At 45.3% G+C, this 13,573-nt stretch overlaps 1 protein-coding gene across 1 annotated transcript in view; it reads right to left on the minus strand.

Moving 5' to 3' along the window:
• LOC135517927 (hamartin-like) overlaps positions 1–13,573 on the minus strand; it is a 47,263-nt gene that overhangs the window by 16,140 nt on the left and 17,550 nt on the right. The window contains exons 2-11 of the mRNA XM_064942653.1: positions 7,791–8,037; positions 7,530–7,633; positions 7,207–7,359; positions 6,876–7,020; positions 5,366–5,520; positions 5,142–5,215; positions 4,814–4,992; positions 4,388–4,506; positions 3,141–3,309; positions 2,021–2,133 (exon numbers count right to left, since the gene is read on the minus strand). Of these exons, the coding sequence (XP_064798725.1) occupies positions 2,021–2,133; positions 3,141–3,309; positions 4,388–4,506; positions 4,814–4,992; positions 5,142–5,215; positions 5,366–5,520; positions 6,876–7,020; positions 7,207–7,359; positions 7,530–7,633; positions 7,791–7,899 (1,320 nt within the window). The 5' untranslated portion in view covers positions 7,900–8,037. The remainder of the gene's footprint in view (positions 1–2,020; positions 2,134–3,140; positions 3,310–4,387; positions 4,507–4,813; positions 4,993–5,141; positions 5,216–5,365; positions 5,521–6,875; positions 7,021–7,206; positions 7,360–7,529; positions 7,634–7,790; positions 8,038–13,573) is intronic.

Here is a 13,573-nt window from a genome sequence, read left to right on the forward strand (position 1 = left end):
TAGGTATTCCTCTTGTCCAGATGGGTTAGGGCAGTGTGCAGTGTGGCTGAGATTGCATCATCTGTGGACCTATTTGGGCGGTAAGCAAATTGGAGTGGGTCTAGGGTGTCAGGTAGGGTGGAGGTGATATGGTCCTTGACTAGTCTCTCAAAGCACTTCATGATGATGGAAGTAAGTGCTACAGGGCGGTAGTCGTTTAGCTCAGTTACCTTAGCTTTCTTGGGAACAGGAACAATGGTGGCCCTCTTGAAGCATGTGGGAACAGCAGACTGGGATAGGGATTGATTGAATATGTCCGTGCTCTGAGGGCACATGCTCTGAGGGCGCGGCTGGGGATGCCGTCTGGGCCTGCAGCCTTGCGAGGGTTACATGTTTAAATGTTTTCCTCACCTCGGCTGCAGTGAAGGAGAGGTTGCATGTTTTGGTTGCAGGCCGTGTCAGTGGCACTGTATTGTCCTCAAAGCGGGCAAAAAAGTTATTTAGTCTGCCTGGGAGCAAGATATCCTGGTCCGTGACGGGGCTGGTTTTCTTTTTGTAATCCGTGATTGACTGTAGACCCTGCCACATACCTCGTGTCAGCCGTTGAATTGAGATTATACTTTGTCTCTATACTGACGCTTAGCTTGTTTGATTGCCTTGCGGAGGGAATAGCTATACTGTTTGTATTCGGTCATGTTTCCGGTCACCTTGCCCTGATTAAAAGCAGTGGTTCGCGCTTTCAGTTTCACGCGAATGCTGCCATCAATCCATGGTTTCTGGTTTGGGAATGTTTTAATCGTGGCTATGGGAATGACATCTTCAACGCACGTTCTAATGAACTCACACCCCGAATCAGCGTATTCGTCAATATTGTTGTCTGACGCAATACAGAACATATCCCAGTCCACGTGATGATGCAGTCCTGGAGTGTGGAATCAGATTGGTCGGACCAGCGTTGGACAGACCTCAGCGTGGGAGCTTCTTGTTTTAGTTTCTGTCTGTAGGCAGGGATCAACAAAATGGAGTCGTGGTCAGCTTTTCCGAAAGGAGGGCGGGGTAGGGCCTTATATGCGTCGCGGAAGTTAGAATAGCAATGATCCAAGGTTTTGCCAGCCCTGGTTGCGCAATCGATATGCTGATACAATTTAGGGAGTCTTGTTTTCTGATTAGCCTTGTTAAAATCCCCAGCTACAATGAATGCAGCCTCAGGATGTATGGATTCCAGTTTGCAAAGAGTTAAATAAAGTTCGTTCAGAGACATCGATGTGTCTGCTTGGGGGGGAATATATACGTCTGTGATTATAATCGAAGAGAATTCCCTTGGTAGATAATGTGGTCAACGTTTGATTGTGAGGAATTCTAAAATCAGGTGAACAGAAGGACTTGAGTTCCTGTATGTTGTTGTGACCACACCACGTCTCGTTAACCATAAAGCATACGCCCCCGCCCCTCTCCTTACCAGAAAGATGTTTGTTTCTGTCGGCGCGATGCGTGGAGAAACCAGCTGGCTGCACCGACTCCGATATCGTCTCTCCAGTGAGCCATGTTTCCGTGAAGCAAAGAACGTTACAGTCTCTGATGTCCCTCTGGAATGCTACCCTTGCTCGGATTTCATCAACCTTGTTGTCAAGAGACTGGACATTGGCAAGAAGTATACTAGGGAGTGGTGCACGATGTGCCCGTCTCCGGAGTCTGACCAGAAGACCGCTTCTTTTCCCTCTTTTACGAAGTCGTTTTTTGGGGTCACCGGCTGGGATCCATTCCGTTATCCTGGGTGACAGGCAGAACACAGGATCCGCTTTTCGAAAGTCATATTCTTGGTCGTACTGATGGTGAGTTGACGCTGCTCTTATATTCAGTAGTTCTTCTCGACTGTATGTAATGAAACCTAAGATGACCTGGGACAACTAATGTAAGAAATAACACATAAAAAAACAAAACTGCATAGTTTCCTAGGAACGCGAAGCGAGGCAGCCATCTCTGTCGGCGCCGGAAGCAAAGGCCAATAATTCTCATCGTGGGCATGGATGTCATACTCTACCTTCCGTGGTGGACTAGCGGTGTTGGATGTCAGGGGGATGGTGGGGAACTCATCAGAGAGGGTGGGGGGCGGGGAGGTGGTGGCAGGAGTACTTGAGGCAGGTGTTCCTTTCCTCCTGCTTACAGAAAACAGCAATTAGGAACAAATACCAATGGAAATGTCATGTAGGATTAATCGCATGGCAAAACCTCACCAATACATGTAGGGATCAGTTTCTAAAGCATGATCGTTATATGAATAAATATTGTTAATCAAATCCATATTAAAAACACAAGATATTGTAATAGGCCTTTTTACACTACACCGGTTTGAAACCGGTTTCATGACACATATGCTACATATACACAGGCAGTCCAATTCTGACTTATGCCCAATTATTGGCAAAAGAGCTGATCTGATTTGTCAAAAGACCAATTTGTTTAAAAAAAGATGACACAGAACCCACAGTTAAACACCGCCATATTTTTACAGTGTAAAGATCTGACTTCCCCAAGCCACATCTGGACGTAGTTTGGGGGACACACTTCTACACCACATAACCCCCTCTGAGTGGTATAGTGTAAAGACAATGGCTTTCCGACACCATTCTATTTCTATGGTGGAGAAACACATGAAGCCATGTAAGGAGTGCAAAAAGTTCTGTTTAAAAATGATGTTGAAGACAAATAGTGCTCAACATATTTTAAAGGTTTCTAAAGCATGTTGGTTTTATCATAAAAGTCAATACTGTTTATGGAATCTATACTGAACAAAAACAAGACAAGCCCCACAACCGCAGACCACATGTAACCACGCCAGCTCAGGACCTCCACAACCGGCTTCTTCACCTGTGGGATCGTCAGACCAGTCACTCGGACAGCAGATGAAACTGAGTATTTCTGTCTGTAATAACACCCTTTTGTGGGGAAAAACTCATTTTTAATTGGCTGGGTCTATTTCCTCCCAAGCCCACCCACGGCTGTGCCCTTGCCCAGTCAAAAACCCATTAGATTAAAGCCTAATGAATTTATTTCAATTGACTGATTTCCTTATATGAACTGTAACTCTAAAATAGTTGAAATTATTGCATGTTGCATTTATATTTTTGTTCAGTATGTTGTATAGATTAATTATCCCTTTTCACCTGATGTGCTGTGGACGCGGTGGCCTGAGAGGTAAGAGGCACTATGGGAGAGCTCTGGGTTAGGTGACATGCCCCTGGAGGAAGGGGGTGTGGCCATTCCACACTGGGAGGAGGGGCTCCACAGTTCTTTTCCCCCACAGGTAGAGTTGAGTTCACAGCTAGAGTTCTGAAGGAAGACATTCACAATGTTACCAGTTAAAGTTCCAATGCAGCCATTTTTATCCCAATATCAAATTATGTCTGGGTAACAATTAAGCACCTTACTGGGATTGCTTTCAATTAAAATTGTAAAAAATAACAGTCCCAAAAGCTTCTTAGCAAAGAGCATTTTCTCATGCAAAAAAATTACTTGGACTGTCAAAGTGGTCTGAGTAAAAACTGAAAACGAACTACTCTTTCTATTGGTCTGTTTAACTAATTTGGTGATGCCACCAGGCAGGCCAAAACTCCATCCCACCAAAACAGGCTGACATTTCAGGTGGTCTTTTCAAACAGTTCTTACACTAAAATGGCATTATCAAAATTTTATTTTACAGTATTATTCCAACCTCATAAAAACGCAAGAAAATCATGTTTTTGACTGCACAGGGCTTTAAGAATTAATTCCACAAATTGTTGATGATGTGGTCTGCTATTAATTGTAATTGGAAATTAGGCTACATTATTTTTTACAGGATTTCAGGTTTCTACAGACAAATCCTCAGCCAGACAGACAGACTCAGAGTGCTGAACAACACCAGGACCCCCTGCGTGGGCCGCACACAAATAGAGAGGGACAGACAGCGTCGCCAGGGCAACCAGCCCATGTGACAGACCATATTGGGATGGCAGGACGGGGGCGTAAGGGCATGTTTTCTGTTTTCTAAGGCCTGACACCACCGCCCGCCAGTCTTGCCCACTCTGATGACTCAAAGCCTCTCCTCCCTCAGCTCTCCTTGCTAAAGCACTCCCTCTCCAAAAAACAAGGGGGCGATTCATAGGCTCGGAGGGGAGAGCGGGAGGCCAGTGGGTTCAGGGACAAGCGATTGACTAAGAACATCTGACACAGCCAATATATCAAGTGTTAACACCCTCTGCAAAACAACAAGGAATGCATAGAGAAGAAGCAGCAATCAGCGACTGCTCACTCCGGTTGACACTGCCCTCCAACAAACACTTTCTATCTAGGAACTAATCTGGACACATTTGCTATGGGTCAGTGCCGTGAAAATATGTGCAACAGAAATGCTGTGTGTGTGTGTTACCTGACGTCTGGAGGTCTGGGGGCTGCGATAGGAGGACTGAGTCCCTGACAGAGGGGGCAGGGACAGGGGTGGTGGTTGGGGCTGGCGTGGGGTAGAGAAGGGGGTCAAAGAGGAGCTTCCTGTGGGGAGAAGAGGAACAGTCTGACTCACTCTTACATTGATGTGTTGAATGAATGGAGATATATTTTCCACTTATCAACAAGATCATAATCTTCTCATTACAAAGCAACGAAGCCGTCTAGCAGCCAAACAACGCTAGAAACACATTTTTTCAGATGACTGATAGTTAGGATTCACACGACTAAGTGAAAAAAAATTGAAACAAATTATGAACATGAACAATACTCAGTGAGAACACCAAACAAATGTATGTCATTCCTATCCACCAAAGGGAGGTGAGAGGTGGGGGGGGGTGGGTGATCTCACCGAAGCTGCTGTGGAAGTCTGTGTAGGGGCTAGAGGCTGAGTCTTGTGGACAAAGCTGCATCTGGGGGTAGAGGTTCTCGGGCATGGTCGCATAGCCCTCCTCACACGACGCTTCCTTGGGATCCAGAGACACTTTGGCACATTCAATGACGATGTCATGGATCTCAAATCTCTTCCATCTGCAGAGGGACAGAACCGTCAATCCAATTGAGAAAACAATGTAATAATAATTTCTCATTTGTTCATACAGCAGATAATCTCTTGATTTGGTTGACAAAAAAAATGGTATATAAACAAGAGTGAAGATTGAGAGCTGTGATTGACTAACCTGGTGGGATCAAGCTCATGGTCCTTAGTTCCAGTCACTAGTTCCGGGTGTATACGGACGTGTTCCAGCATTGGCTGCAAAGAAAATGGGAAAGAACAAAAAATAATTACAGAACCATTTAGATACACATTCGTATTATATTTCTATGGGTAGAATCTCTTCCTGAAGACAAATCAACATAATAAATTGAAGAATGATCAATTGAAACAGCTGTGATCTGTAACCTTCACCACTTCCTCAAAGGTGTCCATGTTCTCCTTCATGCTGTAGTGGGAGCGCAGGTAGGACACAAAGTTGCAGGGGTACATGCCGTAGAGGCGGTGGAAGAGCGAGTAGACGCTGGCGTGCAGGTGGATGAGGTATACCTCGGAGACGTGGCCTGGTGTAGGCAAGAAGAACAGGAGAGAACATGATGTCAGGTCAGGGTCAGCAACGTGAACAAAAACAGTCCATCCAAAACCACACCTGGCTCTTGTCAGGTTCAGGGTCATGAAATGGGTTGTACCAAAATGTTTGAAGTATTAGAAAAAAAATGTATTATGCTTATGTTTTATTAATAGAAGGGGAGGGGTTAAAAGACCCCTCCCTCCTTACATTTATAGGGTTTTAGACTACTGATTAACAATAGATATATTCATTGTAGAAGTTTAGTATTGTTCTACATTTGTATTTTAGTTCTCTCTCTTTTTCTGCCTCATTATAAAGAGGCCCTTAGACAGAACTCTGCAGGGGAGTGAAGGAGATAAGACTAGGTAAACATTACACAATAAATCAACTTTGGGGGGAGAGGGGACATTTACTGCTAAGTGTTTAGCTAACAGTGAAGGCCCTGTTTATACAGCTTTCTAGGCATGTTTTGGTCCCAGGAGAAGAGGATGATGATATAGGCAGTGACATCACCAGGGTGTGACTCAGGGTTTAATAAAACCACTGGAGACCTTTTGTTGGATGCAGAACTTACTCTGCAACATTTGTGCTATGTTTCTGTTTGTCAACTTCTGTCTGCAATTGCATTAAAGGTTTTGAACGATTTAATTAAAGATAATGTCATAATGCTAATTTCACCAATGATTGACAAGGAAGGACATGAGGAATGAAACCCTAACACTACCATTTCCAATATTCTCATAGTGGGAGAATTAATTCACATAATACAAACATCCGCCGCTTTAAGCTAGAGGTGTTGTTTTTTTGGCATTGGAGGAGTCTCAAACCACTACATCTGTCAATGTAACATTTCTGCATCTGCGGTGAAAGGTGTCAGAGATGGTCTGACATACACCGCTCTGAGACATCCCGAAAATCAGTCCTCACAAAATCGTCAGTAGCCTCCGAACAGTTTGACCTACAAACTATTATGACCCCTTTATAAAAATATGACATGTCTAAAGGTCCCCCAGAACCAGTTGAAAACATTTATGGAAGTACAGTATATATGGTGACCGTTTAGAGAAAAATATAAGGGGTTAAATACAAAAAAATGTTCCCCGATCTGTCTTATATCACTCAGATATAGGATAGACACTTCAGAACAAACTTCCTTTAGATCTTTAGAACTATCTGTTGTTCCATAGAGTGAATCTGTTATTCAATGAGTTTGTATGGTCCAGTAAGGTCAAAAACTATTTATCAAATAACTTTAAAATCAAATAGCAAAATTATCCTTGGTATGTAGCTTAGTACAGCCCCTGGCTAAGACTTCATAAAACAGCTCCTCAGTCTTTTTTTGATTACCTGGGTTCTTCAGGTTCCAGGAAGCCAGGCGTCCAAAGATGTCAAAGAACTCATACAGGTGTTGTTTGCCAGCCTGGGGGATCATGGGTAGCAGAGTGATCAACACCAGGACTCCAGTTATGAGGACCACAACGTCTGAATCCGTCTGGACACCAAGGAAAGAGAAACATTTAACATGATACAAATTAAAGAGGTCCAAGACACTTGATATAATACAACTGTGCTTCTTTGTATTCCTAGAACAAAAAACATCTATTAAAAGAGACCTCTGTGGCTATCTTTCCCTCCTACCTACATTAAAACACTCAGTATTTTTTATTTATTTTTATACCTTGAGGCATTTGAGCAGCGAGAGCAGCAGCGGGTAGCGGGCGATCTTATGGATCCAGGACGGCTGCTTGCGGACTACGTGGCCAAGCAGAGTGAGGGTGGGCAGCCGGCAGGCCTGTTTGGTCATACACTCGTTCATCTTGTCCAGCAGGTGCTGTGGCGGGCAAATTAGAAACAGCATTGGGCTTTAAGACTCATTCTATTCATTGTTACTTAATGTTTTATGATTTGTTTTGATCAATTATGGAGAGTTAAAGTTATTTATTAACAACAGATGGAAAATGGGAGTACATTAAGGGGATAGGGGTGTAAGGCAGGTCTCACCTTATCATGTGGCTCTCTGACTGACGAGAGGATATGCATGGCCTGGGCCGAGTTAGTCTCCAAGAAGTAGTCCACCAGTCCATTCAGCAGCATTGACCCTCGCTCTGCACAGAGAGGAGAATGAACATAGTTCCAACATCCACATTAAGGCCCACAATATGGCTGCAAAATAGCATTTGCCATAGCCCTCTATTACAGAGTACAGGATAAAAGGATGACTGTTCAAGTCCAAAAACACCATATTAAAAGCAGAGTTCTCACCAGTGCTGAGGTGCTCATTGATAAGGCCTTTGATCTCCTCCAGTTGGCGTATATCAGAGGACTCCAGGAGAGGGAGGAGGTCCCCAATGTTGGGCTGCTCTCTGGCCATGTTGACAGCGGAGGGTGAGGTGGTGGCAGACAGTCTCCGTCAAGGCCTGGAGGGCAGGGGGTGTCCCAGTAGTCTCTCTCACAGCGTCCTGCCTGGAGGGCTCCCTGGGCCTCCGGCCAATACAGTCTCCAGGCACCACTACAGGACAGGGCAAGCAACAGGACAGTAAAGGGTCCAACCTGACTCAGCACAAGTCAGAGAACTTCAGTGATACTTTTGGTCATGTTGTGTATGTGGACAGCTGCTAATCGAACATCTCATTCCAAAATCATGGGCATTACTATGGAGTTGGTCCCCCCCTTTGCTGCTAAAACAGCCTTCACTCTTCTGGGAAGGCTTTCCACTAGATGTTGGAACATTGCTGCGGGGACTTGCTTCTATTCAGCCACAAGCACATTAGCAAGATCGGCACTGATGTTGAGCGATTAGGCCTGGCTCGTAGTCGACATTCCAACTCATCCCAAAGGTGTTTGATGGGGTTAAGGTCAAGGCTCTGTGCAGGCAAGTCAAGTTCTTTCACACCGATCGACAAACCATTTCTGTATGGACCTCGCTTTGTGCACAGGGGCATCGTCATGCTGAAAGAGGAAAGGGCCTTCCCCAAACTGTTGCCACAAAGTTGGAAGCACAGAATTTAGCACGTCATTGTATGCTGTAGCGTTAAGATGTCCCTTCCAGAGGTCGACCGATTAATCGAAATGGCCGATTATTTAGGGCCGATTTCCAGTTTTCATACCTATCAGAAATCATTATTTTAGGGCACCGATTTAAAAATGATATATTTTTACACTTTATTTAATCTTTATTTAACTAGGCAAGTCAATGATGGCCTAGGAACGGTGGGTTAACTGTCTCGTTTAGAGGCAGAACGACAGATTTTCGCCTTGTCAGCTCGGGGGATCCAATCTTGCAACCTTACAGTTAACCAGTCCAACGCTATAACGATCTGCCTCGCTCATTGCACTCCACAAGGAGACTGCCTATTACGCGATTGCAGTAAGCCAAGGTAAGTTGCTAGCTAGCATTAAACTTCTTATAAAATCAATTAATCATAATCACAAGTTAACTACACATGGTTGATATTACTAGATATCTAGCGTGTCCTGTGTTGTATATAATCTGACTGAGCATACAAGCATCTGACTGAGTGGTGGTAGGCAGATGCAGGCGCATAAACATTCATTCAAACAGCACTTTCTTTGCGTTTTACCATCAGCTCTTCGTTGTTCGTCAAGCATTGCGCTGTTTATGACTTCAAGCCTATCAACTCCCGAGATGTGGCAGGTGTCACTGAAGTGAAATTGCTAGCTAGTTAGCACGCGCTAATAGCATTTCAAACGTCACTCGCTCTGAGCCTTGGAGTGGTTGTTTCCCTTGCTCTGCATGGGTAACGCTGCTTCGAGAGTGGCTGTTGTCAATGTGTTCCTGGTTCGAGCCCAGGTAGGAGCGAGAATAGGGATGGAAGCTATACTGTTACACTGGCAATACTGAAGTGCCTATAAGAACATCCAATAGTCAAAAGTTAATGAAATTCAAATGGTATAGAGGGAAATAGTCCTATAATAACTACAACCTAAAACTTCTTACCTGGGAATATTGAAGACTCATGTTAAAAGGAACCACCAGCTTTCATATGTTCTCATGTTCTGAGCAAGGAACTGAAACGTTAGCTTTCTTACATGGCACATATTGCACTTTTACTTTCTTCTCCAACACTTTGTTTTTGCATTATTTAAACCAAACATGTTTCATTATTTATTTGAGGCTAAATTGATTTTCTTGATGTATTACATTTATTTTAACTTAGTATTGTTGTAATTGTCAGTATTACAAATCATTTTTATTTAAATCTCTAATAATCGGTATCGGTGTTGAAAAATCAGAAACGGTCAACCTCTAGTACCTTCACTGGAACTAAGGGGCCTAGACCGTACTATGAAAAACAGCCCCAGACCATTATCCCACCTCCACCAAACTTTAATTGGCACTATGAATTCTGGCAGGTAGCGTTCTCCTGGCATCCACCAAACCCAGATTTGTCTGTTGGACTGCCAGTTGGTGAAGTGTGATTCATCACTCCAGAGTATGCATTTCCAATAGCGGCGAGCTTTACACCACTCCAGCCGACACTTGGCATTGCACATGGAGATCTTAAGTTTGTGTGCGGCTGCTCAGCCATGGAAACCCATTTCATGTAGCATCCAACGAACAGTCCTTGTGCCGACGTTGCTTCCAGAGGCAGTATGGAACTCATTAGTATGTGTTGCAACAGAGGACTGAAGATTTACATCGATACGCGCTTCAGCGTCCCGTTCTCTTAGCCATGTAGTGTATGTAGGCTATTAGATAAAACATTATAGAAAAGCATCAATTGCAGCCCAATACCACATGATTATGACCCTCACATAGCCTAATCTAAAAAGTCATAGTGTACTGACAAAACATAGGACATGAGCAATGTTCTAAATGGCCTTTAGACTAACTACATACATATTGGTATTATTAGGCTTGTTACAATGCAGTTAGTATGTGCAAAGGGTATAAATAAGGAAACTACTACTTGATAACGCCATGTGAAATCTACCACACTAGTTCTAAAGCAGTGACAAATTCGAAGAAATTTGCTCTGACCACATTTGGCCCACTGGAACAGACAAAAACATAATATTAATAATCTCTATGATATCTGCACCCACCATCTACCACAACGGTTTGCCATAATATTCTGTGAGTGTTTTCACAGAACTTCTCCTCCCAGTGACTCAACCTTTCAAAGGAAAAGAGGCCATAAATAATCATAATAGACAGGTCATTATCCCCAGGGGAGGTCTTAACACCGCTCTACCCTCAACATCTAGCCTACACAGTCTAATGAAGGCAAGCCACAATACAACCAACCAGAGCAGAAAGAACCTAAAAATCAGTAGTGCATACTACGTTCATTGAAGCTTCATTCTCAAAATCGGGCCACACCCCGGGTCTCAATATTTTGGACAAAACGGCAAGCATTATTATTAACTCGTATTCCCACTACAGTGACATTATTACATTAAGCCTATGTCTTACCTCCACCCTGTAACTAGGCTACTCTGCTGTTTGATTATTTACTGTGAGTCAGTGTTTGCACCTGCTGAGAAGGTTGACAGGCAGCCACAACTGTTAGACATTACTGTTCTGAGGCACTCCCCCACTAGTCTCCAAGGGGTCAATTCCCTCCTTAGTCTCAAATCAAATTTATTTGTCACATACACATGGTTAGCAGATGTTAATGCGAGTGTAGCGAAATGCTTGTGCTTCTAGTTCCGACAATGCAGTAATAACCAACAAGTAATCTAACTAACAATTCCTAAACTACTGTCTTATACACCGTGTAAGGGGATAAAGAATATGTACATAAGGATATATGAATGAGTGATGGTACAGAGCAGCATAGGCAAGATACTGTACTCGATACCATCTACTGTATATACATATGAGATGAGTATGTAAACAAATTGGCATAGTTAAAGTGGCTAGTGATACATGTGTTACATAAGGATGCAGTCGATGATATAGAGTACAGAAAGCTTAACTTTCTGAACATTCGAGACGTGTAGTCCACTTGTCATTCCAATCTCCTTTGCATTAGCGTAGCCTCTTCTGTACCCTGTCAACTATGTGTCTATCTATCCCTGTTCTCTCCTCTCTGCACAGACCATACAAACGCTCCACACCGCGTGGCCGCGGCCACCCTAATCTGGTGGTCCCAGCGCGCACGACCCACGTGGAGTTCCTGGTCTCCGGTAGCCTCTGGAACTTCCGATCTGCGGCCAACAAGGCAGAGTTCATCTCAGCCTATGCCTCCCTCCAGTCCCTCGACTTCCTGGCACTGACGGAAACATGGATCACCACAGATAACACTGCTACTCCTACTGCTCTCTCTTCGTCCGCCCACGTGTTCTCGCACACCCCGAGAGCTTCTGGTCAGCGGGGTGGTGGCACCGGGATCCTCATCTCTCCCAAGTGGTCATTCTCTCTCTCCCCCTTACCCATCTATCTATCGCCTCCTTTGAATTCCATGCTGTCACAGTTACCAGCCCTTTCAAGCTTAACATCCTTATCATTTATCGCCCTCCAGGTTCCCTCGGAGAGTTCATCAATGAGCTTGATGCCTTGATAAGCTCCTTTCCTGAGGACGGCTCACCTCTCACAGTCCTGGGCGACTTTAACCTCCCCACGTCTACCTTTGACTCATTCCTCTCTGCCTCCTTCTTTCCACTCCTCTCCTCTTTGACCTCACCCTCTCACCTTCCCCCTACTCACAAGGCAGGCAATACGCTCGACCTCATCTTTACTAGATGCTGTTCTTCCACTAACCTCATTGCAACTCCCCTCCGACCACTACCTTGTATCCTTTTCCCTCTCGCTCTCATCCAACACTTCCCACACTGCCCCTACTCGGATGGTATCGCGCCGTCCCAACCTTCGCTCTCTCTCCCCCGCTACTCTCTCCTCTTCCATCCTATCATCTCTTCCCTCTGCTCATACCTTCTCCAACCTTTCTCCTGATTCTGCCTCCTCAACCCTCCTCTCTTCCCTTTCTGCATCCTTTGACTCTCTATGTCCCCTATCCTCCAGGCCGGCTCGGTCCTCCCCTCCCGCTCCGTGGCTCGATGACTCATTGCGAGCTCACAGAACAGAGCTCCGGGCAGCCGAGCGGAAATGGAGGAAAACTCGCCTCCCTGCGGACCTGGCATCCTTTCACTCCCTCCTCTCTACATTTTCCTCCTCTGTCTCTGCTGCTAAAGCCACTTTCTACCACTCTAAATTCCAAGCATCTGCCTCTAACCCTAGGAAGCTCTTTGCCACCTTCTCCTCCCTCCTGAATCCTCCTCCCCCTCCTCCCTCTCTGCAGATGACTTCGTCAACCATTTTGAAAAGAAGGTCGACGACATCCGATCCTCGTTTGCTAAGTCAAACGACACCGCTGGTTCTGCTCACACTGCCCTACCCTGTGCTCTGACCTCTTTCTCCCCTCTCTCTCCAGATGAAATCTCGCTTCTTGTGACGGCCGGCCGCCCAACAACCTGCCCGCTTGACCCTATCCCCCTCCTTCTCCTGACCATTTCCGGAGACCTTCTCCCTTACCTCACCTCGCTCATCAACTCATCCCTGACCGCTGGCTACGTCCCTTCCGTCTTCAAGAGAGCGAGAGTTGCACCCCTTCTGAAAAAACCTACACTCGATCCCTCCGATGTCAACAACTACAGACCAGTATCCCTTCTTTCTTTTCTCTCCAAAACTCTTGAACGTGCCGTCCTTGGCCAGCTCTCCCGCTATCTCTCTCAGAATGACCTTCTTGATCCAAATCAGTCAGGTTTCAAGACTAGTCATTCAACTGAGACTGCTCTTCTCTGTATCACGGAGGCGCTCCGCACTGCTAAAGCTAACTCTCTCTCCTCTGCTCTCATCCTTCTAGACCTATCGGCTGCCTTCGATACTGTGAACCATCAGATCCTCCTCTCCACCCTCTCCGAGTTGGGCATCTCCGGCGCGGCCCACGCTTGGATTGCGTCCTACCTGACAGGTCGCTCCTACCAGGTGGCGTGGCGAGAATCTGTCTCCTCGCCACGCGCTCTCACCACTGGTGTCCCCCAGGGCTCTGTTCTAGGCCCTCTCCTATTCTCGCTATACA

This window comes from Oncorhynchus masou, chromosome 28, assembly GCF_036934945.1.
Source record: "Oncorhynchus masou masou isolate Uvic2021 chromosome 28, UVic_Omas_1.1, whole genome shotgun sequence".
In the NCBI taxonomy this organism is placed as follows: Eukaryota; Metazoa; Chordata; class Actinopteri; order Salmoniformes; family Salmonidae; genus Oncorhynchus; species Oncorhynchus masou.